The following is a 24,858-nucleotide window of genomic DNA, read 5'->3' on the forward strand; positions in this document are numbered from 1 at the left end:
GTGATATCTTAGTTTACACTGCAGAACCATCAGTACAGCACTGAGGTAGGGCTGCACGATTCCAGCTAAAATGAGAATCACAATTTTTTTTTTTTGCATAAAATCAAGATCTTGTTTTTCTCATGATTCTGTAGATGTAAAATAAAGGTTAATATGAGTAAGCTATTATTATTATTAATTCCCAAACATATGGTAAAACAACAATAATATTATTAGGCCTACGTGTAGCTCTACTGTTGGGTAAAATGATAAATTTTGTATAAACTTGGTATGGTGGACTTGACTAGACTTTAAATTTGTCCTGGTCCATAATGCACAGTAAAGTGATTACATCAGAATACAACTATTCATAATTCTGAAGTTGAATTATTATGTTTGAGAGATATGCTTGCCTTTTGTCATTGACAACATTATTAGACATTTTTTATTCACTGGTAAACTAAGACACTTGTTATTATCAGATTCCCTCTTGCATTATATTGGGCTAGTGAAGTTATAGTGGCACTGTTAAACATTTATTTTCATGCACAACACTTTGTGTTCACTATGAAAGAAAAAACATATCAAATGCTTGTCGTAATCATAACTTTTCAATGCGATATGATCATTTAAATGATGTACAGGGGTTTTGGTTTCACTTCCACTGCCGAGCGCGCTCATGTCATGGCTGCCGTCACTCTGAGAAAAAAAACATACGCGCAAATCATACTTCACGTGGCGGCTCCCAAACGATCGCTCTGTGCAACACACTGAACGATTATTTACAACTTTATTATCCCAACTTTTTTTTTTTGCCTGAGACCCCTTTTCCCCCGGAAAATATTGTAAGGCCCCCCTCCACATTTAATAATATTTTCGCTCATATAAGTTTGCAGTAGGTATGTCAAAAAAGATGGTTTGTTTATTACTATATCTAGATGTTTATGCACAAATAATAGCCTAATGTAAAATATAAAAGCAAAGCATCAGTTGGCCATTTGTATTGGGGACACCTTGTGGTATTGAGGATGAGTCGTCTGCAAATTGCTTATTAGTTTGAACGGTCTCATGCATTCGTCAGCATGAACTTTGGCGCAGAGAATGCACTGTGGCTGGGTCAGGGACTCTTTTCTTTGAGGAAATGAAATAAAACCATAGTTTAGGTAACCATCTTGGTGTTTTCAGTATTGCTAGCGCTGTGACCCGAAATGTTTGGAGCTTCCTCACCTGGGTCCAGTATGCTTGGGTCATTACTATTAGCTGCTGAAGGCGAATCAGTGACACTATTTGTGGAGTACGAATTACAAATTTGTTCATTTTTTTGGTCAGCCAGGGGATAAAATGAACTAAGGCAGTGGTTCTCAAACTGTGGTACATGTAACACTTGTGGTATGCGGGCTTCCTTCTAGTGGTACACGGAGGAATCAAATATGTCATATGTACATGCTACATCAAAAAAGATTTATATATGAATATAATGACAAATAGCCTATATTTCTGAGGTCCAGGCAACATTTCCAGGTGTTGATGAATTGGCTACTACTATATTTTACTACTGTATTTTTTATTCTACTACTATGTTTTACATTTAAGGACAGGAGTTTTTTTTTTTTTACTTTTTAAGAACAGTAACCTTTCCTTTTCAACTTTTAAAAGCTTATTTTAATTTAAATGTTGACATTTTGTTTTTGTTTGTTTGTTTGTTTACATATAAGCACAGTACAGTGTTAATGTTCAAACTTTTTATAATGTTTAAAGTGGCTGACACTTTTTAATAATAATATTGAAATATTTTTAATAATAGGAATTAATCTGCCTCGTTTTTGAACTGTGCAGTGCTGTAGCTGCTTCATCGGGCCTACTACGCTACTGTATTTCAATACTGCTCATTATGGTGGTACTTGGAGAGACAAATCTTTTCTGAGGTGGTACTTCATGAAAAAGTTTGAGAACCACTGAACTAAGGCAACATGATGGTTCTCCTAATTGTCCACTGCTAACATTCAATATGACGCGACCCCTCACAGAGCTTTCTAATCCCCCCTTGTGGGCCGGGACCCTCATGTTGGGAACCGCTGCTTTAAAGCATCAACTAAAGTGATAGTTCACCTAAAAATGAATCATGAAATGATTTAGTGATTTGAGGGCCCTAAGCAATACAGGGGGCACTACAGCTATAGGCCCTACAGTCCTAAAATGCACCCTTTTATTCATTTAAAAAATAAGTTATATCACTTATTATATCACTCAATCTCCTTTTCTACACTCAAAAAAATTTTTTTTTTAACTCGTTCAAACTAATCATTTAAAATAAGCTGAAAAACAATTCTTGAGATTTCATTGAGACAACTTAATTCTTTTATGTTCAATCAACATAAACTTGTTAAAAGTGTTAAGTTAACTTAATCGATTTGTGTTGGGACAGCATGAATGAATTGTGTGGAACCCTGCATTTTTTACAGTGTATATTTTATTTTAATGCAGGATTTACATTTTAAATATTTTGTATTCTTAGAATGAATTCACAACTAAAAATAATAAATAAATAGAAAGTAATGTTATTTAAAACTAAATCTTTACTTGATTTGACTGTTGGACTGCTTCATGATTGGGGGATAAGCCAAATTTGTGTAGATATTAAATTTGTATGTTATATTACAATTTTATTTGATAGAAAACAATGTTTAATTTATACTTCTAGATATTTATTGAGGGCCCCCAAATTTCCTAGGGCCCTAAGTGGCTGCTTACTACGCTTATTGGTTAAATCCCCCCCTCCCGTTCATAATGTCTTGTGTTCAACAGAATATAGAAACTCAAACAAGTATTTTCATCCCTTTAAAAGATGTCAGTGCTTCTCTGATTATTTTTATTCATTTGTTCTGCACATGTGTGTGATTAGAGCATGGAGCACAACATGACATGCAGAGATCATCCCACACTGGTGGCTCAGCCGTACTACAGAGTCGACCTGTTCAACAGACAGATGAGAGGCGTCCTGCTCACCTCACTTCTGGTCACCAGCATCGAGAACAAGACGGTGGCTCATATAGGCACCTCAGATGGGAGACTGCTGCAGGTATACATTATAAACAAGACAGATACGACCTATGCTATTTTTATGCATCATTATATCAACTTCTTTTCCTACTACAGCTTGTCCTGAGAAGGTCCAGCCCCATTATCTTTGCTAATTACTCACTTGTAGAGAACCAGAAGGTGTCGTCTACTGCAGCGGTTCTCTCTCAAAATCATCTACTGTTTGTGGTTGGAGATAAGGTATGTATCAATAAATATTTTTAGTAGTAGTATTTTGTATACATTTTTTAACCCATCCCTTGCTTCTCCAACATGATGCACAGGTTGCCAGATTGGTCCAAATTGAAAATATTGTATATTTTTTAACCCATCCCCTGTTTCTCTGACATGACTCACACACAGATTGCCAGATATTTTTTTATAGATTGTGAGCATGTGCCTCATTTTGGAGGCTGCTATTGTCGTCCATAGGTTGAATTATTAGCAGTGATTGAAAATATGAAGACAGCCTTTTTTTAATGAAATGACATATGCTGTTTTCCACCAAGGCAACCCGGGTTGTCGAAACATAATTGGGTAAACTGACAGTGGGCAGGTTATAGAGAACAAAACAAAGACAGACTTTCTGACATGGAATTCAAAGTTGAATATCTGACTTAACATTTTCAGATAAACAAACATGTTTATGTAACATGTTTCTTAATATCTGCAAACATATTATAGTATTTTTATGATTTAGAAGATTTTTTAGAGATGAAATGAAAATTCTGGCATCAAATATTTACTCTTTCCTTATTCCAAACCTGTTTAACTTTGTTCTGTTAAACACAATAGAAGTAATTTTGAAGAAAGATGGAAACCAGTAACCATTGATTTTCGTATTTTTTGTTCCTACTATGGAAGGCAATGGTTACAGGTTTGTAGCTTAAATATATCTTCTTTTGTGTTTTAACATAAGAAAGTCAAACAGGTTTGGAATAAGGAAAGAGTAAATATAGGATGCCACATTCCTCGAGGCCCACCAACACTGCATGTCTTATATGTCTCTTTTGTCTGTCACACCCATTACAGCTCTCTCAGTCTCTACTGATGAGCTGGTGATCTGAATCAGGTGTGTTTGGTTAAGAAAACAGGGAAAATGTGCAGAGCTGATGGTTCTCCAGGAATTGGTTGAGAAACACTGATTTAGAACGTAAATAGAACCTTGTAATTCTAAGGTGATGACTTGTAAGCACGATCATACAGCGTTAGTGATGGCCATAATCCTGGACCAGGCCGTATCCTGAGCAGCTGCTGTGGTGGTCATGGAGGAGTGAAGAGCATGAGACTGTTTCCTGTCATGCTCCAGGGACAGACGAGTCTTCGCTGAGGCCCAGCTTCCAGCCTCCGGTGCTGAGACTGCAGCTCTGCACAAGACGTTTGGCCAGTGGAGAAATGGTCGTACCCATCTGAGCATGGTTCTCTCGAGTTTTTTTCTTAACTTTTTGTTGAAGTTTTTTCCTCGCCGCTGTTGTCACTAGCTTGCATGGTTCGAGATCTGTAGAGCTGCGCATCAATGGACTTGCTCTTCAGTGTTTGGACTCTCAGTAGTGATTATTAAACCACACTGAACTGAGCTAAACTGAACTGAACTTAAACTTCAAAAACTGAACTACACTATTTCAATTTACTATGATCTTTTATGTGAAGCTGCTTTGACACAATCTACATTGTAAAAGCGCTATACAAATAAAGGTGAATTGAATTGGTTTTGCCACAGAAATGTAAGCTTCTTCAACATTTGCAGCAACCTCAGCTACCAGTACAGTGTTTAAGGTCAAAGTAAGCATTGTTCACAGGCTTCATTAAAACAATTGACTTTGTCGGTTTGTGCAAGAACACAAGACTGGAATTACTGATGACTCATTTCTTTTTTTTTTTGAAAGGCAATAACTCTTTGTGTTCCTTTTAAAACTTAATATTCACAAACAGCAACATTATACACAACATGAAAGCTAACATCTGAACAAGAATAATAGGGGCACTTTTAAGGAATGAACCAGATGGAGTATTTGAGTATGGTGTACTTTATTATTTTAATTTTGACTGAATTTCAGAAAAGTTTATAAAAGCTTTATATTTATATCTGGCAGATGATTCTGGTTCCTCAGAGGGGTCCAGGTTGTCGGCACTTCCTAACATGTGCCATGTGCTTGACTGCACCCAAGTTTATGGGATGTGGCTGGTGCTCGGGTCAGTGCACATGGGCTTCTGAGTGCAGGGCACACTGGGTAACTGAATCGTGTCCACCTGTCCTCACAGAGGTGAGATTTTGAGCTTATGTTTAATTATATAATTTGTTAACGTCTGTCCATAAGCAGCTCATTTGAAATTAATTGTACAAACTGAGACCAGAGTTGGGTAAGTTACTTAAAAAAACAATGAATTACTAATTGCATCATTAAAATTGTATTTAAATGACATTTTTAATGTAACTCAATGCATAACGGCACTGCATATAAATTTGACAATAGAAATTAAACTCGTTTTAATTCTTTAAATCTGAGCCAAACCGGACCTTTAGCTTGTTTATTGAAAATGTAGCACTTTAAGAATAATAAACATTAAATGTATTAAAACACAAGACATTTTAAAGCAATGACAATATTTCATGTATACCATATATTGAAATCAATTTCTGACTCAATTCATAATTTCTCAAACATGTTTAATCTGCTTGATTCTTGCTGAATTACTCTGCTTCCAGTAATTGATTGATGCAGAACCATTGAATTTATGAAGAGTATTTAACCCTCCTGTTGTGTTCACATCCCGCCTATTACTTTAGTGTTCACGGTCAAAATTGACCAGTTTATTTTACTTCCTCTTAAATTAGCACAGAAAAACATTTTTCACCACCAAATTTTTATTCAACATTCTTTAGCTGTGGAAAATATCTCAAAGTAGTGTTCAATTGATCCAACTCACTAATTAAAATTAGACATAAAATAACTGCAGTGAAAATAGATGACAGAAATCAAAATACTACTACCTCGCTAAGGCAAGGCAAGGCAAGTTTACTTATATAGCACATTTCATACACAGTGGCAATTCAAAGTGTCTTACATAAACAGGAATAAAAAGACAAGTATAAGGCAAAAATTTAAAAAAATAATAAAAATTATAAAAACAGATAAGAACATGTGTTAAAATGTGTTAAAACAGGTTATAAAAGAATGAAAAAGAAAAGAAAGACACAATAGCTAAAACAATGATTTCTGGGTCTGACCAAAGAAATTGACATTTTAATCTCTCTGAATGATTTATCAACCAGCAAAACAACCTTTCCTGTGCTCGAATTTTCATTCAGCGCTTCAATTGGACCAGATTAGTGTAAGGAATAGTGACTGAGGCTATGGATAGTGAGTATGGACACAGAACTAAAGCACTAGTTATATTTTGGTCATTTTTGAGCAAGATGATAATGGTCTAATCCAATAAAATAAATGAATAAATAAAAGAAAGAAAGAAAGAAAGAAAGAAAGAAAGAAAGAAAGAAAGAAAGAAAAATTAGTATGAATTAGCCAAAAAAACTGACAAAACGTAATATGTTTTCTTGTGAGATCAGGCTGGAGGATCGGCACAAGAATGTAAAAGATATGTGTTCCTGCAAAATACATTGTTCAGTCTAAAATGTGCGAGTGAGTGAGTTGGGGTGGTGTGTATGGGGATGATTTCTATCTGATGGTTGAAAATCATCTGGATACCCATTCATTTCCTATAGCGGTCACTTTTGACTGGGAACACCACAGGTGTAACAAGGTTGAGTAAAACACTCAAAATTCAATGAAAGAGGTGATCATCACTTTTATATATTCAAGTGCATAGTGTGGAGGATATCATAAGGCCTGAGGCAATCAGATGTAAAACGCAATATTTCTGAGTGTTTTAAGTTGTAAATCGGTCAGATTTGACCCGAACACGACAGAAAGGTTAAACAAGTACATCATAGGTAACTGTAATTAAATGACCTGAAAATGAAAAGTAATCCCTGACTTAATCTAATTACAGTAACTAATTACTTTGTAACTAATTAAACCCAACACCGACTGAGGCTATGACTATACAGTATGAATCATGTCTTGAATCGTTCTGTGTAGTTTTTCCCAAAGACTGCTCCCCCTGATGGTCAGAGTGAGATGACTCTATGTGGATGGGAGTTCCAGTCGCCTCTTCGACCCGCCATCACCACCAGAACACATGAGGTGAAGCTGGGTGAAACTGCCTGTGTGGTCCAGCCTCACAAAAGCAACTGCACACAGTAAGTGTTAATCAATTCATATTCTCATTGACACCAAATGATTCTGCGCTGTAAAAATGTTCTTCTGTATATTGTGATTTGATTTGATTTTGTATTTTTTCCGGTTTATGGGAGCTTGATCTTTCTTCCAACATCTTTTAACCTTGAAAAGTTCAAAAAAGTGACTTTCATGAACATTTTTATTAGTTGAAAGTGATATATTGTCTGGGTTGGTATTTATTACGCTCCAAGAAAAAAGTTGCCTGTACATTTTCTGTTATTTTACAGAACATGCAAACTCCACACAGAAATGCCAACTGTCCCAGCCGAGACTCGAACCAGCGACTCTCTTGCTGTGAGGCAATTGTGCAACCCTCTGCGCCACTGCGTCACCCCTATACCATTATAATTTTTCAATTTGCAAAAATGTCAATAGTAGTCACTTTGTTAAACTGCAGAGTTGAATTTTCAACATCAAAAGTCCTCAGAGCAGAGATCACCATCCCATAATGCAATTCACAATCGTAAATAAATGCAAAACACTTGTGAATCAAAAAATACGGAAACTATTTATTAACAGATATTTTTTGGTCTAGAAGTAGATTTGTCACTTACATACTGTTTCAAAGGTCCGGGGCTAGTATTTATAGACAGAAATTAATATTCAGCTTATTTATATATTTTATTCAGAACAGATGCATTAAACTATTCAATACATTCTGTAATTAAATTCATTCTCTTCATCAAAGCATCGAGAAAAATGATCATGGTTGTCAAAAAAGGTTTATTAGTAAATATTAGTAAACTATAATGATTAGAATGATTCTTTAAAGACATAAATAATTACTAATAATTAATTAAGAACTGACCGGCACTTGATAATTACAGGCAGGTGTGTTTGATATGGGTTGCACATGAAATCTGCAGGAAGGTAGATCTCCAGGAACAGGGTTGGTCATCTCTGCACTAGATCCTGTCCTTCGCCAGTTAGAAGATTTTCCAGTACTTTATACTACAATTCCCAACGAAAAACTGTATTAAATCTTGCACATTTTCAGTTATGTAGTTAGCAAACAAAACTTGTCATAATATTTTATGTATGCAAGGAACGCTGGATTATCTGGATACACTCTCTCATGCGCTTTGTCCTAAAGCGACTACTGTATGCTTAGTGGTTGGCCAGCAGCGTGCAGGAATTACACTTATAACTAAACCATATTGACATGCTATTTCAGACCGAATATTCAAAATAGCATGGTAACAATACACAGTAGGGGCAGCGTCACAGGTTGTCATTGTTCAAAAATGAACCAATGTGAATATAAAACTAACTACAGCTCAGTAAAGCAGGCTAGGCAGAATAGCGCTATTTACTGATGTTTAGTTGTTAAACTAAATCAAAATCTACATTATCAATGCTTTAAAAGGTCCCTTATGAAACTGAAAATAGTCACATCAATCTTTTGCTGGAAGATTTCAGTGGCTGAACAACACTTCTGTGCATATAACCCATTCGTAACACAACACAATCTACATCAGCTTTGCGTGACTAAAATAGTCTTAAAACATAACATTACCTGTCTAAAAGAAATACTTCAGCCATGGTGTCGTCCTTCCTCCTGTGTGCAAAAGTAACTCCAATATTGATTCAGAATTTTAAAAAGTTTTGATTCAGCATTTGTTTTTACCGATGTGACTTGTGTCCACATGTCCGCTGCGGGCATGCATGCAAACGGTGGATCTGCGTGAACAAGTGTGCAGTTATACAAATCTTTTATTTGCTGACAGACAGTTTAAGCTACTTGTCAGAATTATGGAAATTATTGGCCGGACAATATTTAGTTTGATGAACATTTTTTTAGTTTTATGCCTTACCCAGAATATAAAAATACATTTAAATACATTTATATGCTTTACTTTAATGATTACTGTTGGACTGTGAAGAGACTTTCAACCAGCACAACATAAACATTTTCTGAAGACAATCACCTACATTTAAGGGGGCTAATACTATTGACCTTAAAATGGTTTAAAAAAATGAAAAAACTGCTTTTATTCTAGCTGAAATAAAACAAAACTTTCTCCAGAAGAAAAAATATTATAGCAAATATTGTGAAAAATTCCTTGCTCTGCTAAACATCATTTGGGCAATATTTATAAACATAAAAAAATACATTTATAATAATTCTAATAATTTTGATTTCCACTGTATGTGTTTGTGTGTCATTAAAAATAGAAACTTGAACTGTTCTGTTCTTATCCACTGTCTTTTATTTTTATTTTTATATATATTTTTTCCTCATACACATACAGAACATCTGCTTATCTCTCCCTTTGAGTGAACAACTTATTCTAAATTAGATCAAATAACTGCTTCTTTCAAAAATACACAACTAAATAAAAAAAATATGTGTATGTAAATAAATAAATAAATATATATATGTGTGTGTGTGTGTGTGTGTGTGTGTGTGTGTGTGTGTGTGTGTGTGTGTGTGTGTGTGTGTGTGTGTGTGTGTGTGTGTGTGTGTGTGTGCGTGTGTGTGTGTGTGTGTGTGTGTAAATGTATATCATGTTCTATCAAGATTTTGGGTTAAATCATTAAGTGAAGTTTCACAAACTAATTTCGAGAGGAGCACGTGATATGATTGACTGCAGCTGGCCACTCATCTACAGACATTAATTAGCCAATAAGATTGATCCAACTCACTATAAGTAGCCTAGCTAGAACTACTTCCTTATCTTCGTTTTTCCGAAGAAACCCCACATCCACCCCTTTTCCTCCTTTACCACGGGGAGCTCTCGAGAACCACCTGATCTCGTACTCACCTCACATGCTCTATGGACCAGGCGGGAGCCCTGGGCTCAACTATCTCCGAGCTCAGGGTTCTTTCCCAGGACAGCATGCCAAACCTGCTAACAGTTGTCAAACGATATCTAAGTGTGAACTCTTGAAACTGTATAAATCATCTATTTGTACATTTAGTTGTACAAAGGAAACGTTCATGCAATTACTCATTTTTCTGTCTAGCTTATTGTGCAAGATCCGCTCTGGGACAACAGAGACACTTTTTAAGCCACTGAACGTCACAGCTAAAGTGCACGAGGGTCAAGTGGAGGGACACTACTCTATTGAAGGAAGTGCTGAGATGCCTGGATTCACCTTTGTGGTAATTATTTGTTACACAACAAAGCATGTATTTCCACTTATTAAAGCCTGAACCTTTCATGAGCAATTGTGATGACGGTAGATGACGTTTGCTTCTTTGTTTTAGGTTCCAAACATCACTGAGGTTCAGCCAGACTATGGGCCTGTGGACGGAGGGACCCTCATCACCATCACAGGGCCTTATCTGGACTCTGGGAGGAACAGGAAAGTCACTCTTGATGGAGAATCATGTCCAGTTCAAAGGTGTGTGTACTGGTTTGTGTGGATTACAAGGACACAAAATTGACATGGACTTAGGTGTTTCAATGTTTAGGTGGTTTATAGGGACATATAATGGGTTCTCATCATTCAAAATGCTTAAAATCATACTTAATGGGGTCTTGTGAAGTTCAAAATGTGTGGGGGTTGAGATTAGGGGTAGGAGTAAGTTAAGCATTATTATCACCAGTGATGTAGCCCTCGCGGATCGCTGGAGAACACTCCCTTTCAGTCTAATGAACTACATATCCTATCATGCACCACAGTCACACACCAGTTCCAGGACACCTCTTGATTACACCTCGTTTTAATTAGTGGATTGTGATGGTAATGCAGAGAGGGTCTGTCAATATCAAACATATAATTAGAAAATATGACTAGAAATATCATATTCAGTTTAATTTAATTTAAAATTATCTCTTGGTGTTTATGTTTGTATCAAAAGGGATTTTGTATACATAAAAAAGGCATTAAATGGAAGTGCATATTATATAGCACTAAATAGCAGTTTTTTTAAAAGTCATTTTAAGGTCAAAATTATTAGCCTCTTTAAGCTATATTTTGTGTGTGTGTGTGTGTGTGTGTGTGTGTGTGTGTGTGTGTGTGTGTGTGTGTGTGTGTGTGTGTGTGTGTGTGGACATATATATATAAAATAGGGGTGTCAAAATGAATTGTTTTCGATGCATAGACATAAACAATTCGGGATCGGTTCAGTAATAATCATACCCGGTTATTATGGACTGGCATCATTTATTCCATATGTGTTATATGGCATGTGTTATAAAACGCTGCAACTACTTAAAAGCAGATAACTGCACAATTCACTGCTTGTGATTTTGCTGGACAGTCTTTCACTTACAGGGAAGTACATCAGAACACAGCTAGGAAAAAAACGAAAGCTGTAAACTCTCACTCGCACTCTCTGTGGCTGCTTTGACCTGCTGGCGTGTTTGTGATGTAATGTTTTATCTCCTCTCTCGGCTCTTACAACAATAACATTACATATATTCATAAATTATACATTTTAACACAAGAATTATTGTATTGCTAAGTAAAATATCAAATTTTTTATGGAAAGCATCGTCAATGCACCGTGATGCACCAAGATATTGAATTAAACAGAATTGATGGCATGATAATCGTAAACTGAACTGTGAGACCAGTGTAGGTACACACCACTAATATAAAATTAGCTTTTTAAATCATTTTAATATATTAAAATATTTTTAAAAAAGAAATATTAAATTTGATATATATATATATATATATATATATATATATATATATATATATATATATATATATATATATATATATATATATTTTTTTTTTTTTTTTTTTTTTTTTTTTTTTTTTTTTTTTTTTTTTTTTAATTACATTATATGTTAAAATGCGAATTGTTTCTGTGAAAAAATATATTTTCAGAGTCATTACTCCAGTCTTCATTGTCACGTTTCTTCTAAAATAATTGTAAAATCCACATACATTTAATGCATCCACGCAGAACAAATGAATAAACCTCTTAAAAAAAACTAATTGTACAAGTACATGAGTGAAGGGTATTTTAACTATTTATCAAAATGTATGAAAAGTATTAATGCAACACTCTTTCTTACTCATTTCGTATGTTTTCCTTACAATACATAATTGCATCCACAAATCATTGATTTGAAAAAAGCTGCACATTTTATTGTAATCACATAGATTTGTTCATGTTCTGAAATGAATGTTGTTTGTCCTGCAGTGTATCTGTGGCCAGAGGAAACCTATCCTCTATCGTGTGTCTCTCTCAGCCTGTGACGGAGGTGAAAGACGTGGTTCTGCGTGTCTACATCGATAAATCCCGCGTTGTGACAACAAAAGTCTTTCGCTATAAAAAGACTCCAGAAATTCTTGCGGTGCTGCCCGACTGCAGCTTTGACAGGTACTGCTCATTAGTTAAAAGTATAGTTCATCCAAAAAGTAAACACTATTTATTTACTCACCTACAAATGTTTTCAAACCTATGAGTCTCTTCCTCCTGTTGGACACACAAGACGATATTTTGAAAAAAGCTGACATCCATATTGGGGAAAAACAAATACTATGGAAGTCCATATAAGGTAAAACAAATAGAATGGAAGTCCATAGCTATGTTTGCATTCAAAGATGTGAATTAGACTTATGCACAAAACTGGAATATTGCATAAAACATTTGTGAATTAAGCACCGATTCAATACAATGAGTCAAAGAGAACAAAATTGTCACTCTCTGAGAAATGTTTCAAAAGTCTAAAAGAAAAATGTAATTTGCTGCAGTAGGAGAAGCCACTGTGGGTAAGAATACTGAACCACTTTGATGATGAACTTTGGCTAGAGGCCGGCTCACACTGTGCGATTTATTTTGTTTTTTATGTCAGACATCGAACATGGTCATTTAAATTGTTGCATCAGATTCGGCGCTCATATTGGTTCTTAGATTGACATTTATTGCAGCTTTTGTTACACTGCAGGAAAGTGTCTAAAATCTTTTGACACTGACAGAACTTTATCGGAGGGAATATCTTGATCACAACCGGCATTAAGCAGCTGTCTGCAAACATGTCAAACCAATGATCAAAGATCACAGATTTTAGCCTAGGATTTCGGGGCTAAAATCTGTGTTAAAATCTGTCCCATTGTGCCCATTTTTGTTATCAAATGATTTATTGAAAGAAATCACATGACTTTTTTCATGCGCATACTGGAATTTATTCAGTAAATGTGTTTCCATCATAGTCACATTTTTTTCTTACTGGATAAAAAGCTTTTCTTACTCAGTCGTGCACAGAGGTTTTTTATATTCAAAGTGTATGCGCATCTTGGCATTTTCTATAGACCCTTTTCACAAGACCGTTATTACACGTTTAACAGTAATCAGTGCCTTTAATTCTTTAAGTTAATAATATTTAGATTTTTTTTTTAAGTTTGAACATCACTTTGTATTTATGGATGTATTAAATCATCTGTGATCAAATTACAAAAAACAAATTACTGCTTGTGCGAGGTGTTTCTAACACAGTGTTTCAATGGGCAGGACAGGAAATTTGATGTTGTTCTCTTATCTGGCTGTCGCTATCAGTATCACACAATTTTTTTTTTCCTTTTTCTAAAAGATAGCACAATCAGGGAGTCTTTTTTTTTTATTTGAGCAAATAGAATTGTAAAATAGATTTGTTGTTCTCTCTCAGTCACTGCGCTCTTAAGTTACCCAACTATGATGACTTCTGCTACTGAGAAACCTGGAAATGTGAAAAGGGTCCATTAAGCATTTTTTACACAATATTCCAAAATGCACATAAAAATAGGTGGATGGATAGCTGCGGTTACCAGTTTCAAGCATTCTTCAAAATATCTAGAGAAAAAGTGATTTGAAACAAGTGAAGGGTGAGTAAATTATTAAATTAGTAAATTAAAAAAAGCTTTGGGTGAACTAACTCTTTAATAAATCAATCTTTCAGAAATGTCATGCAATATCTAATGTTTATTTCTGTCTAATTGCAGTGGGTCACGAATCATAATTGAAGGCCGGAATCTGGACTCCGTCTACAGAACTGTGGTCTACTTTAAGCCAAAAGAAAGCCACCTTAAACCGGTTTCCACCGTATGAGCTGTAAACTTTCACTTCTGAGATACAGTTGAAGTCAGAATTATCAGACCTCCTGTGAATTTCTTTTTTAAATATTTCCCAAACGATGTTTAACAGAGCAAGGAAATTTTCACAGTATTTCCCATAATATTTTATTCTTATTTGATTTATTTTGGCTAGAATAAAAGCAGTTTAAGGTCAATATTATTAGTCCTCTTAAGCAATTTTTTTTTCCGATTGTCTACAGAACAAACCATCATTATACAATGACTTGCCTAATTACCCTAACCTGCCTAGTTAACCTTGTTAAGCCTTTAAATGTCACTTTAAGTTGTTTACAAGTATCTTGAAAAATGTCTAGTGAAATATTATGTACTGTCATCATGGCAAAGATAAAAGAAATCAGTTTTTAGAAATGAATTATTAAAACTATTATGTTCGGAAATGTAGTGAAAAAAATCTTCTCTCCATTAAAAAGAAATTGGGGGAAAAATATACAGGAGGGCGAATAATTCTGACTTCAACTGCCAGAATTGATTCAAATCTAGACTGATGACATTTTTTTTCATATCATTTCATACTGTGGTTTTCTGAAGGAGTGCAGAGGTAAAGCCAAGCCCACCCGAATGGAGTGCATCACCCCCGTCTTCCCTCGAGATGAGACAGAAGAGGGCGAGCTTTCGTTTGACATGGATGGTGTGCTTGGTCTGTGGAAACATGACTTCTCCTACCACCCCTATGGCAGACCCATCCCGTTCGAGACTGAAGGACATATACTGAGACTCTACCCTGGCTTTGATGAAGTGTCCTTACATGTATGTACATACTTCCAGTTACAGTCATTATTGCATTGATATATTTAGGCGTCATATTATGCTTTATCGGGCAGCGCGGTGGCTCTGGTTAGTACTGTCGCCTCCAGCATGAAGGTCACTGGTTCGAGTCCCGACTGGGCCAAATGGCCAGTCTGTGTGGAGTTTGCAAGTTCTGCCCGTGTTTGTATGGGTTTCCTCCGGGTGTTCCGGATTCCCCTACAGTCCAAAGACATGTGCTATGGGTGAATTGAGTAAAACAAAACTGGCCGTAGTGTATGTGTGTGTGTGAATGTGAGAGTGCATGGGTGTTTTCCAGTACTGGATTGTAGCTAGAAGGGCATCCTCTGCGTAAAATATTGATTATGCTCTATTGGGGTTTTATAAGGTTTAAAGTTGTTTGGTTTGTTGTTATCAGAGTATCTGAGGCACATGCTTTAAGGGCACCGCCCTGTTTTAGAATGGGGGTGGGGAGCAAAAGTGTATTTGCATTTAAAGACAAATGTACATAACTGTCTGTCTTTACTTCCACCCAAAAAGGGGGATTAACAGCATAGTTTTTGTGAAATTTTAGAACACAGAACATACAAGGGCAATAACAACATTATATTGACATCAAAACAAATACAATATAAAAAGAAAAGAAAAAAAATTACAATTATTCAAAGACAAATTTAAGGCTTGAAAATAATTAACAGTTCTTTTTGCTTTGGTATTTTTTTTCTTTTATCATGCAAAGCTAATGACTTTTTTCTATTTTAAAGTGAGTAAAATTAGGTTTTTTCACTGCCCATTTACATTTATGAATAAACAATTTTCCATATATAATGAGCAAATTAACAATATGCGACTGTATTCTCATTTAAAAAAAAACATATTTTTCTTTGAATTCCAATGCAATATTCGTACTCTGCTTAACAAAAAAGAAAAGATCACACCACAACAATTATATTATAAATAATTGTTTATATATATATATATATAATATATACAGTATAATATAGTGTATAAATACGATCATAAAATAAACTAACAATATTCCCTTCTTTATCATTACAGAAAGCACATTTTAAATCAACATCTTTACAAAATTTTGCAATGACCTGTTTTACAGGATAAATACAATGAACAATTTTAAATGATACCTCTCTAATTTTATTTATAATACAAAAACGCCTGGAAATCTCAAAAGTCTCGCTCCAGTTGACGTCTTGAAATTGTGATCTCCAAAAACCAATAGCTGAAGGAACACTGACAATCCGGCAAATAATTCTGAGATAATTATTACATTTTTTTTCTTTTATATATATACCTTCCAATTTAAGATTAAAATCCTTAACAGCATAGTTTAATAAATGGTTTTTGAGGTATTTTGTGCTAAAACATTACACATCTTATAAAAACTGCATAATATGACACCTTTAAGAGTAATACACAGTTGAAGTCTAAGAATTATTAGCCCTCCTGAATTTTTGGGTGGTGGCAGCTTAAAGACACCTCTCATATGGAGAATGAAGTCACATGCATTACTGGTGTGAGTTTTTCACAGACTTCAACAGAGTGTAAAAATCTTGATGGTTCTGTTGGTCTCGTCTATCAAATCTGATTTTTATTTTGTATCTTCTATTGGATTTAAGTCAGGTAATTGCCTAGACCATTCTACAGCTTGATTTTCTTTCGCTGAAAGCATTTGAGAGTTTCCTCGACTGTGTTTTGGGTCATTGTCTTGCTGAAATGTCCACCTGGGGTTCCTCTTCATCATCCTGCTAATGTAGATGTTGGACTGAAGCATCTAATATTAATTTACACTAATGAAGGGTAGAGGGTTGCTGAAGAACTATTGAGAGATTTCAGCTGCTGTCTGGGCTTTCACTGCCCTTCTTCACTGTTCCATACTTTTCCCTGCGTCATTTCATTTTATTATGCATAACTTCATTTGTAAACTAATTAGTTTTGTTTTCTTTGCATATATGTTACCAACATCCAGGGAAAATTTCAAGTCAAAAATATGTTTCCTGAGAAAAATGGAGACATGTTTAATACTTATTTTTTTCCCGCTGTATACAGTAAGATTAAATTGATTCTTTTAAGTCTAAAATTCATTCAGATTGTCACTGTACCCATTAAACATTATGGAGTAATTCAGACTTTTTATATTCTTGATCTTGAATCTCTTGGTTTTGTTATGCTCAACAATTAAGCTAAATCATTTTCACCAGTAATAACTTGTAACTTTTCCATTATTATGCAGCACCAGAAGTTAAACCTTGTGAGTTCCTGCATGTCAATCACGATGACGGTGGGAGACGTTGACTGTGGCGGTAAAGTTTTGGATAATGAGATCACATGCAGGATCCCTAATAATCTCACCATTCCCAGTGAGGGTTTACCTGTAAAGGTGAGAGTTTGTAAAGTACATTTAGACCTGTAATTGTACTACATTATTTTAAGTCAAAGCAGCTATTGGCATAATAAAACCTCAGTATTTTCTCATGCCAGGTAACAGTGAATGGGTACACGCATAATGTCGGCACTGTAATCTTGGTCAGTAACCACTATATGGTGGGCATTGTGCTTGGCATACTGGCAGCTCTAGTGACGGGTGCAGTTCTGGCCTTCATTGTGCTGAAAAACCTGAGGAAACAGAAAAAAGGTGAGCACTCTTCACAAGTCAAGTCAGGCAAATGTGAAAAATGTCTTTAAATAAGTAATGCCGCGTCTCACTGCTGCAGTGCTTTTTCAGTCATTCCTTGATCACACATTTTAACAAGCAGAGTGTTATGATTGATTATGAATCATCTGTTTTTGTAATCCACAGCTTCGCAGACAGAAAATCGTCTCTCTTATTTTTCCTACAGTCGCTCACGAAATAATAGCGTGGATTTGAGTTCCTTAGTAGACTACAGACGTGGTGAGAAATACTTTATCAGATGCTTCATTGTTTCCTGATATACACACTATACACATATACACACAAACTAAAGTTTGTGGTCAGTTTTTTCTTTTTTTCATGTTTTTTTTTTGTTAAAATTATGCTAAGATTAAGATTTTAAATAACGGCTTTCTTATTGTATGTAGTTTCAAATGAAATTATACTCCAGTCATTATTGCTTTTATTACTATTACCACTGACTGGAGTGACTGAAGTAATGAAGCTGAAAATTCATCATTAAAATCACTGAAATAAATGGTTAAATTAAATGATAAACCATTTTTGAACAGTTATTTTATAGTGCAATAAAATGTCACAATTTTACTATTTGTACTGTATTTTTGATTAAATAAATGCAGCCTTGGTGAGCAGGAGAAGCTTATTTTAAAACATTTAAAAGTTGTACAGACCCCTAACTTTTGACCGTAGTGGATATGGCTGGGCGATAACAATAGCTGTCAAAATAAAATGATAATACAGTAAAAGCCCTCGTGAATTATTAGCTCATCTGTATATTTTTCCCCAATTTCTGAATTTCAGAAAGACATGGAATCAACACATTTCTAAACATAATAGTTTTAATAACTCATTTCTAAAAACTGATTTCTTTTATCTTTGCCATGATAACAGTACATTCACTAGATATTTTTAAGACACTAGTATTCAGCTTAAAGTGACATTTAAAGGCTTAACTAAGGTAATTAGGCAAATCATTATTTAATGATGGTATGTTCTGTAGACAGTCCAAAAAAAATATTACTTAAGGGGGCTAATAATATTGACCTTGAAATGTTTTTTTTTTAAATTAATAAAACTGCTTTTATTCTAGCCGAAGTAAAACATCTACACAATGTCCCCAAAGGCAAGGAACAAAAACCTGTATTAATAGAAGAGAATATTATATATGATAGAATATTTATCATTATAAATGTCATCATAATAAGCAGTTCTACTGGTTGATGACATTTTTCATGTTTTGACAGTTAAGTGTAGTTTAAATTAACTAACTGTCTGGATATCAAGGATACAAAAACATTATTGTGGTACTTTTTTGGTCATGTTGCATAGCCCTATTGACATAATTTAATATTTATTCAAGATATTTAAATGATTAATTTTTAGTAGAGATGGGTAAAGTTTTGGATACATTTTGTTACCAAAAACAATATGGAACAAACTGTTGAGTGAAATTTATGCAATAAATATATAGATTTATAATCATTTTATGAACATTTTTGGATCCTATTGAAAATGCCCTACTTTCAGTTTGTGTCCAGAATATTGAAGTTAATTTTTACAGAAATGTTTGATTTATTGAATATATATTTACATCAGTACCATGTCCAGGGAACAAAAACATTATTATTAAAAATCTTATAATTATTTATCAATATAAATGTCACCATAAATACTGGTTAATAATGTTTTTCTTGTTTTGAGAGTAAAAGAGTAGTTTAAATTAAGAAACTGTCTGGATATCAATGATAAAAAAAGCATTATTGTGGTATTTTTTGGTCATATTTCACAACCCTTTTGACATTTTAAAATATATATTTAATTAGATATTTTAAATAGATATTTAATTGATTCGTTTCTTGTAAAATTGTGTAAAGTTTTGGTTCCATTTTTAGTTTCAAAACAAAAAACAATATTGAACTAAGCTATAGAGCAAAATTTATGCAATAAATAATTCATAATTTTTTAAAAGAAACGTTTATGGATTCTATTTAAAATGTTCTGCTTCCAGCTGCCTAAAATATATTTTCGGAAATGCTTCTGTTATGTGATGTGTCCTCGTAGCTCTGCCTCTCACCAGCATCACTGCACCCACCGGGGCCGTGGCATTCCCGGGCCTGGCCTACACAGGCACCCTGGACACCACCCTAACACCTCTCATGCCCCCAGAGAAGATCTCCATCACCAGCTTCCGCCCTGAGCTGCTGGAGGAGGTGAAGGACGTGCTGATTCCAGCCTCCACGCTCAAAGTTCACCACCACCAGATCATCGGAAAAGGTGGGAGTAGAAGTTTAATACTCTAGCACTCGAGAGTGTGTGGTCAGTATGATTTTTATGTTCTATGGTCACCTAGGCTGCTTTTCTCCAAGTTGTCAAGAAAAAAAACAATAAAAATGGGAAATTGTATTAGTATTTTAATGTATTTAAAAAAATCTTTATTTCTGTAATGGCAAAGCACTTTTTTATTATAATTTTTTAGGGGTTTTTCACCTTTAATGTACAGGACAGTTGAAGTTACAGACAGCATATTATTGGGAGCAGAGAGAGGGGAAGGGTCGGCAAAGGACCTTGAGCCAGGAATCCAACTTGGGTTGCCATGAGCACCATGGTGCTATATGTCGACGGACTTAAACACTAGGCTATTGGCGCCGAATGGCAAAGCACATTTTAAGAATAATTACTTCTTTGTCTTTGTCTTCTATGTCTCATTTTTCTTTAAATAGTAGATTTAAAAGTAGATTTAATACTCAAGAAACAATTATTATTCTCAATATTAAGAAGAGTTCTGCTGCTTAGTATGCTTTTGGAGACTGTGATTCTTATTTCTGGATCCATCATTAATAAATAGAAGTTAAAAAAACTTTTTTTAAACTTGAAGTCATATGTAGTATTCTAAATGTCTTTACTGTCAAATGTGATCAGTTTAATATGTATCTGCTTACAGTATGAAAGTGTTAATAGTACATTTGAATAAAGTTTCTGCCAAATACCTAAATAATCTAACAATAGTTTGAACAAAAAAATACATTCATTCTGTAATGTGTGCACACAACATACTAAGGGTGCTTTCACATCTGTGAATCGATTCATTTGTTCTGAAACAGGGATTAAAATTGTTACAATGTTGCTCTTTGTTCACGGTGCGGTTCGCTTTCACACGGCAAAGTTTCTAAATGGATCCAAAGAGCTAAAACAAGTCACGTGCGAGTAAACTCTCCTCACATTGGTCAGAGTTTCACTGTTTATTTTATTTAAATATTTTATTTTATTTAGGACGATGAGCTATAAGACATTATAAGCGAAAAGCTGCTCATAAATATTTCTCATATACACTCGTATTTTAAATGAAACGCATATTTACCAGTAGGAATGACCTTCCGCCCTACTCATAATTCTCTCTTCATATAGACATGTTGTAAATATGCCTATGACATATCCATGATACACTGTGATATAGCCTGGCTCAGATCGTATCGCTTTCTCACTACAATCGATCTGCTCCAGAGTTCGTTTTTAATCGCACCAAGACCACCTCATTCAGGCGATCATCGACCGATTGTTTTGATGCAGATCTGAGCACGATTGCTGGTTTCACATATGCCAAACAAACCGCTCTAACTGGGCAAACAAGACAGGTTCCAAATCAAAAGTCTAGGTATGAAAGCACCCTTAGATGTAGATTCATTTTTAACAGGGAAACTCTTAAAGGTGAAGAGGAAAATCAAGGTTAACGGCAAAATAGGCTAACTCCACCCATTAAGTTAAAAAGAATTAACTAGGCATCTACTTTGTTTGTTAAATAGTTTTTTTGACAAATTAAATTCTATCATATTGCCGTGATCAGCGTACATCATGCTGTTTGTGTCTGTGAGAGCTGCACGCCAGAGCGGAGCTCATTAATATTTACAACCAATCCAAATATGGTCAATTATGGACCTTCTGATTCTAGGTGCATTTTATAATAATAATAAATGGCATATAAAACAGTTTCTGGAGATTTTTTTAACTTACCTAATCCTTATACCTACTTTATAGATATCAGAGAACGATTTAACTTATTATACAGTACCAATGCAGTATATGGCACCTTTAATGTAAATAGTACACACTTATAGTCTAAATATGCAGTCACTGGCCACTTTGTTAGGTGCACCTTTCTTGTACCAGGTTGGCCCTTCTGTTGCTTTCTGAATTGCTTTAATTCAACAAGGTGCTGGAATTTTTTTTTAAATATATTTCAAAACATACAAAAGGCTAAAATATATAAGTCTATAAATGCATTTTTGTTTTTTCGTTTGTAGAAATGCAAATGGCTTTAATGTCACTATTGTTCAGTTTAATGTGTCCTTGCAGTATTAAAATGTTAATTCAGTGCATTTAATCGATAGAATAATTCACCCTGATTCCCTCAAGATTTTCCTTTTTCCACATTTTTTTTGTTACTTGATAAGTTAAATAACATCTGTGGTAAACACAATTTCACATTACATTTCGTCTACAATGTGAATGAAACATGCCTAAAGCTAAATAATATACATTTAAGCTGTTGTGTCTACAAGGTGTCCGCAGGGTCTTAAAAACTATTAAAAGTTGATAAATCAATGTAGAGAAACTGATGTCTTAAATGCTATTTTGCAAGGTCTTAAATTTTATACCATTTTTGATTATGCAATGGTTGTATGAAAAGTGGTCTAGTAAGTACCTAGAAAATAATATTTGGGTTGTGAGTAGTGTTCGGTTTCTTTTTGCAGAACAACATTTTTAAGTGTATATAGTTTTCTTTATTGCAGACCTTTCTTTTCCTCAAAAACCAAAACCCACAGTGAATTATTCTGCTGGGTTATGACTTCATCCCTGGACCACAAACATCTTACTAATCCCAAACTCTTTTGTAACCTGTTACATTTTTTAAAAGCAATTACTGAAGGAAAAAACAAGCTCATATTTTGAATGTGAAGTCACTATTAAGACATGTTTTTTTTTTTTCTAGGACACTTTGGGACAGTTTACCACGGTTACCTCACTGACCACAACAACCGAGAAATCCACTGTGCTGTGAAATCTCTTAACAGTAAGAAAATCCTCAATGAAAAGAGCTCATAAAGACACTCCTAAAAAACTGAACAGCACTCTCGGGATGAACCACCTGATGAAAAACATTCATTTCCTAAAATGAGCTGCCTTTAAAGTTGCTGTTCCTGTTACTTAAACATTACATTATGGTGCTAGCAGCAACACAAAAGTCAAGGGTTGAATTCATAGGGAATGCATCTGATCACATGTATGCAGTACACTAAATGCAATAAAAGTTCCTTTGGACAAAGGGTCTGACAAATGTGTAAATAATGTAACAATAGCGATCATCAATTTTCAAGCAACATACTGAGATGTAGATCAGTTTTTTAAAAACAGAATCTCTAAATGTAAACAGAATACAGAATATACAGTTAAAGTCAACATTATAAGCCCTCATTTGATTTTTACTTTTCAAATATTTCCTAAATGATGTTTGACAGAGCAAGGAATTTTTCACAGTATTTCCTTTAATATTTTATATTATATATAATTTTTATAACATTTATATAAAATATCTTAAAGTTTTATTTTGGCTAGAATAAAAGCAGTTTTTAATAATAAAAAAAAAACATGTTAAGGTCAAAATTATTAGCCTTCTTAAGCATTTTTTTTTCAATTGTCCACAGAACAAACCACTGTAAAGCTGTGGTCACACTGCACTTTTTGTCCCATAGATTTCCATTCATACGCATCCGAATGTGACAGACCTGAAACGCAAGCTCGTGCAACAAGCTTGGAGAACTCTGACCTGCAAAATCGCATCACGTGACAGCGTAAGACTAATCGAAGATCAAAACATGGACCAATCGCTCGCTTTTTTAATGACTAATCATCTTGTTTATTCAAAGAAATTGGTCTTTAGAAATGAATTCATTCATTCATTTTCTTTTCGGCTTAGTCTGGGGTTGCCACAGGGGAATGAACCGCCAACTTATCCAGCATATGTTGGATGCCCTTCCAGCTGCAACCCATCACTGGGAAACACCCATACACTCTCATTCACACACATAAACTACGGACAATTTACCCTACTCAATTCACCTATACCACTTGTCTTTAGACTCCACACAGAAACGCCAACTGACCCAGCCGAGGCTCGAACCAGCAACCTTTTTGCTGTGAGGTGACAGCACTACCTACTGCGCCACTGTGTCGCCTATAAAAAATATACTTAGCATATATTTTACATTTATTTTAGCCAGAAGAAATGCTTGTATTGTACTTCAGATGGTCTTTTTTGACCACATCTACATGCCTAAATGAGTAGCTATCACTTGATTGGCTGATCAGATATTTGCATTAATATCAGTTAAACAGCTGCACCATTTGCAGACACACATACAACATCCTGTTTTGTCTTTCTGGTAGGAATAACAGATGTGGAAGAGGTGGAGCAGTTTCTGAAAGAGGGCATCCTGATGAAGGGCTTTCATCACAGTAATGTTCTCTCTCTGCTGGGCATCCTGCTTCCAGAAGAGGGCCTTCCTTTGGTGGTCTTGCCTTATATGAAACACGGAGACTTGCGTCACTTCATTCGCTGTGAGAATAGGGTCAGTTGCTAAAATGTAACTCATCAGATATGTTTTGTATTTTGCCTTTATCGTTGTCTAACACAAAGTTATTTTACAACATGACCTCCTGCACTGCTCATAAACAAGTTCTTTGTGGAGAAGTTTCAGGAAGTGATTTAGTCTTGTTGTTTTATCCTAGAATCCCACAGTTAAAGATTTAATAGGATTTGGGCTCCAGGTTGCTAAAGGAATGGAGTATCTGGCACAAAAGAAGTTTGTACACCGGGATCTAGCAGCACGCAATTGCATGTGAGTATATAAAGATTATGAATTAAGGGCCTGATATACAGTTGAAGTCAGAATTATTAGCCCCCCCTTTTTAATTCTTTTTCTTTTTTAAATATTTCCCAAATGATGTTTAACAGAGCAAGGAAATTTTCACAGTATGTCTGATAATAATTTT

The 24,858-nt window shown here is 34.8% G+C and overlaps 1 protein-coding gene across 1 annotated transcript in view; it reads left to right on the forward strand.

Moving 5' to 3' along the window:
• The window catches only part of mst1rb (macrophage stimulating 1 receptor b), a 39,186-nt gene that overhangs the window by 6,611 nt on the left and 7,717 nt on the right, over positions 1–24,858 (forward strand). Inside the window, exons 3-18 of the mRNA XM_056468424.1 lie at positions 2,882–3,058; positions 3,136–3,258; positions 5,151–5,321; positions 7,158–7,318; positions 10,326–10,464; positions 10,570–10,706; positions 12,466–12,645; positions 14,244–14,343; positions 14,925–15,143; positions 17,392–17,538; positions 17,640–17,793; positions 17,959–18,051; positions 19,873–20,085; positions 22,799–22,879; positions 24,253–24,434; positions 24,595–24,704. Of these exons, the coding sequence (XP_056324399.1) occupies positions 2,882–3,058; positions 3,136–3,258; positions 5,151–5,321; positions 7,158–7,318; positions 10,326–10,464; positions 10,570–10,706; positions 12,466–12,645; positions 14,244–14,343; positions 14,925–15,143; positions 17,392–17,538; positions 17,640–17,793; positions 17,959–18,051; positions 19,873–20,085; positions 22,799–22,879; positions 24,253–24,434; positions 24,595–24,704 (2,387 nt within the window). The remainder of the gene's footprint in view (positions 1–2,881; positions 3,059–3,135; positions 3,259–5,150; positions 5,322–7,157; positions 7,319–10,325; positions 10,465–10,569; positions 10,707–12,465; positions 12,646–14,243; positions 14,344–14,924; positions 15,144–17,391; positions 17,539–17,639; positions 17,794–17,958; positions 18,052–19,872; positions 20,086–22,798; positions 22,880–24,252; positions 24,435–24,594; positions 24,705–24,858) is intronic.

The sequence above is a fragment of the Danio aesculapii genome, chromosome 11 (genome assembly GCF_903798145.1).
Source record: "Danio aesculapii chromosome 11, fDanAes4.1, whole genome shotgun sequence".
In the NCBI taxonomy this organism is placed as follows: domain Eukaryota; kingdom Metazoa; phylum Chordata; class Actinopteri; order Cypriniformes; family Danionidae; genus Danio; species Danio aesculapii.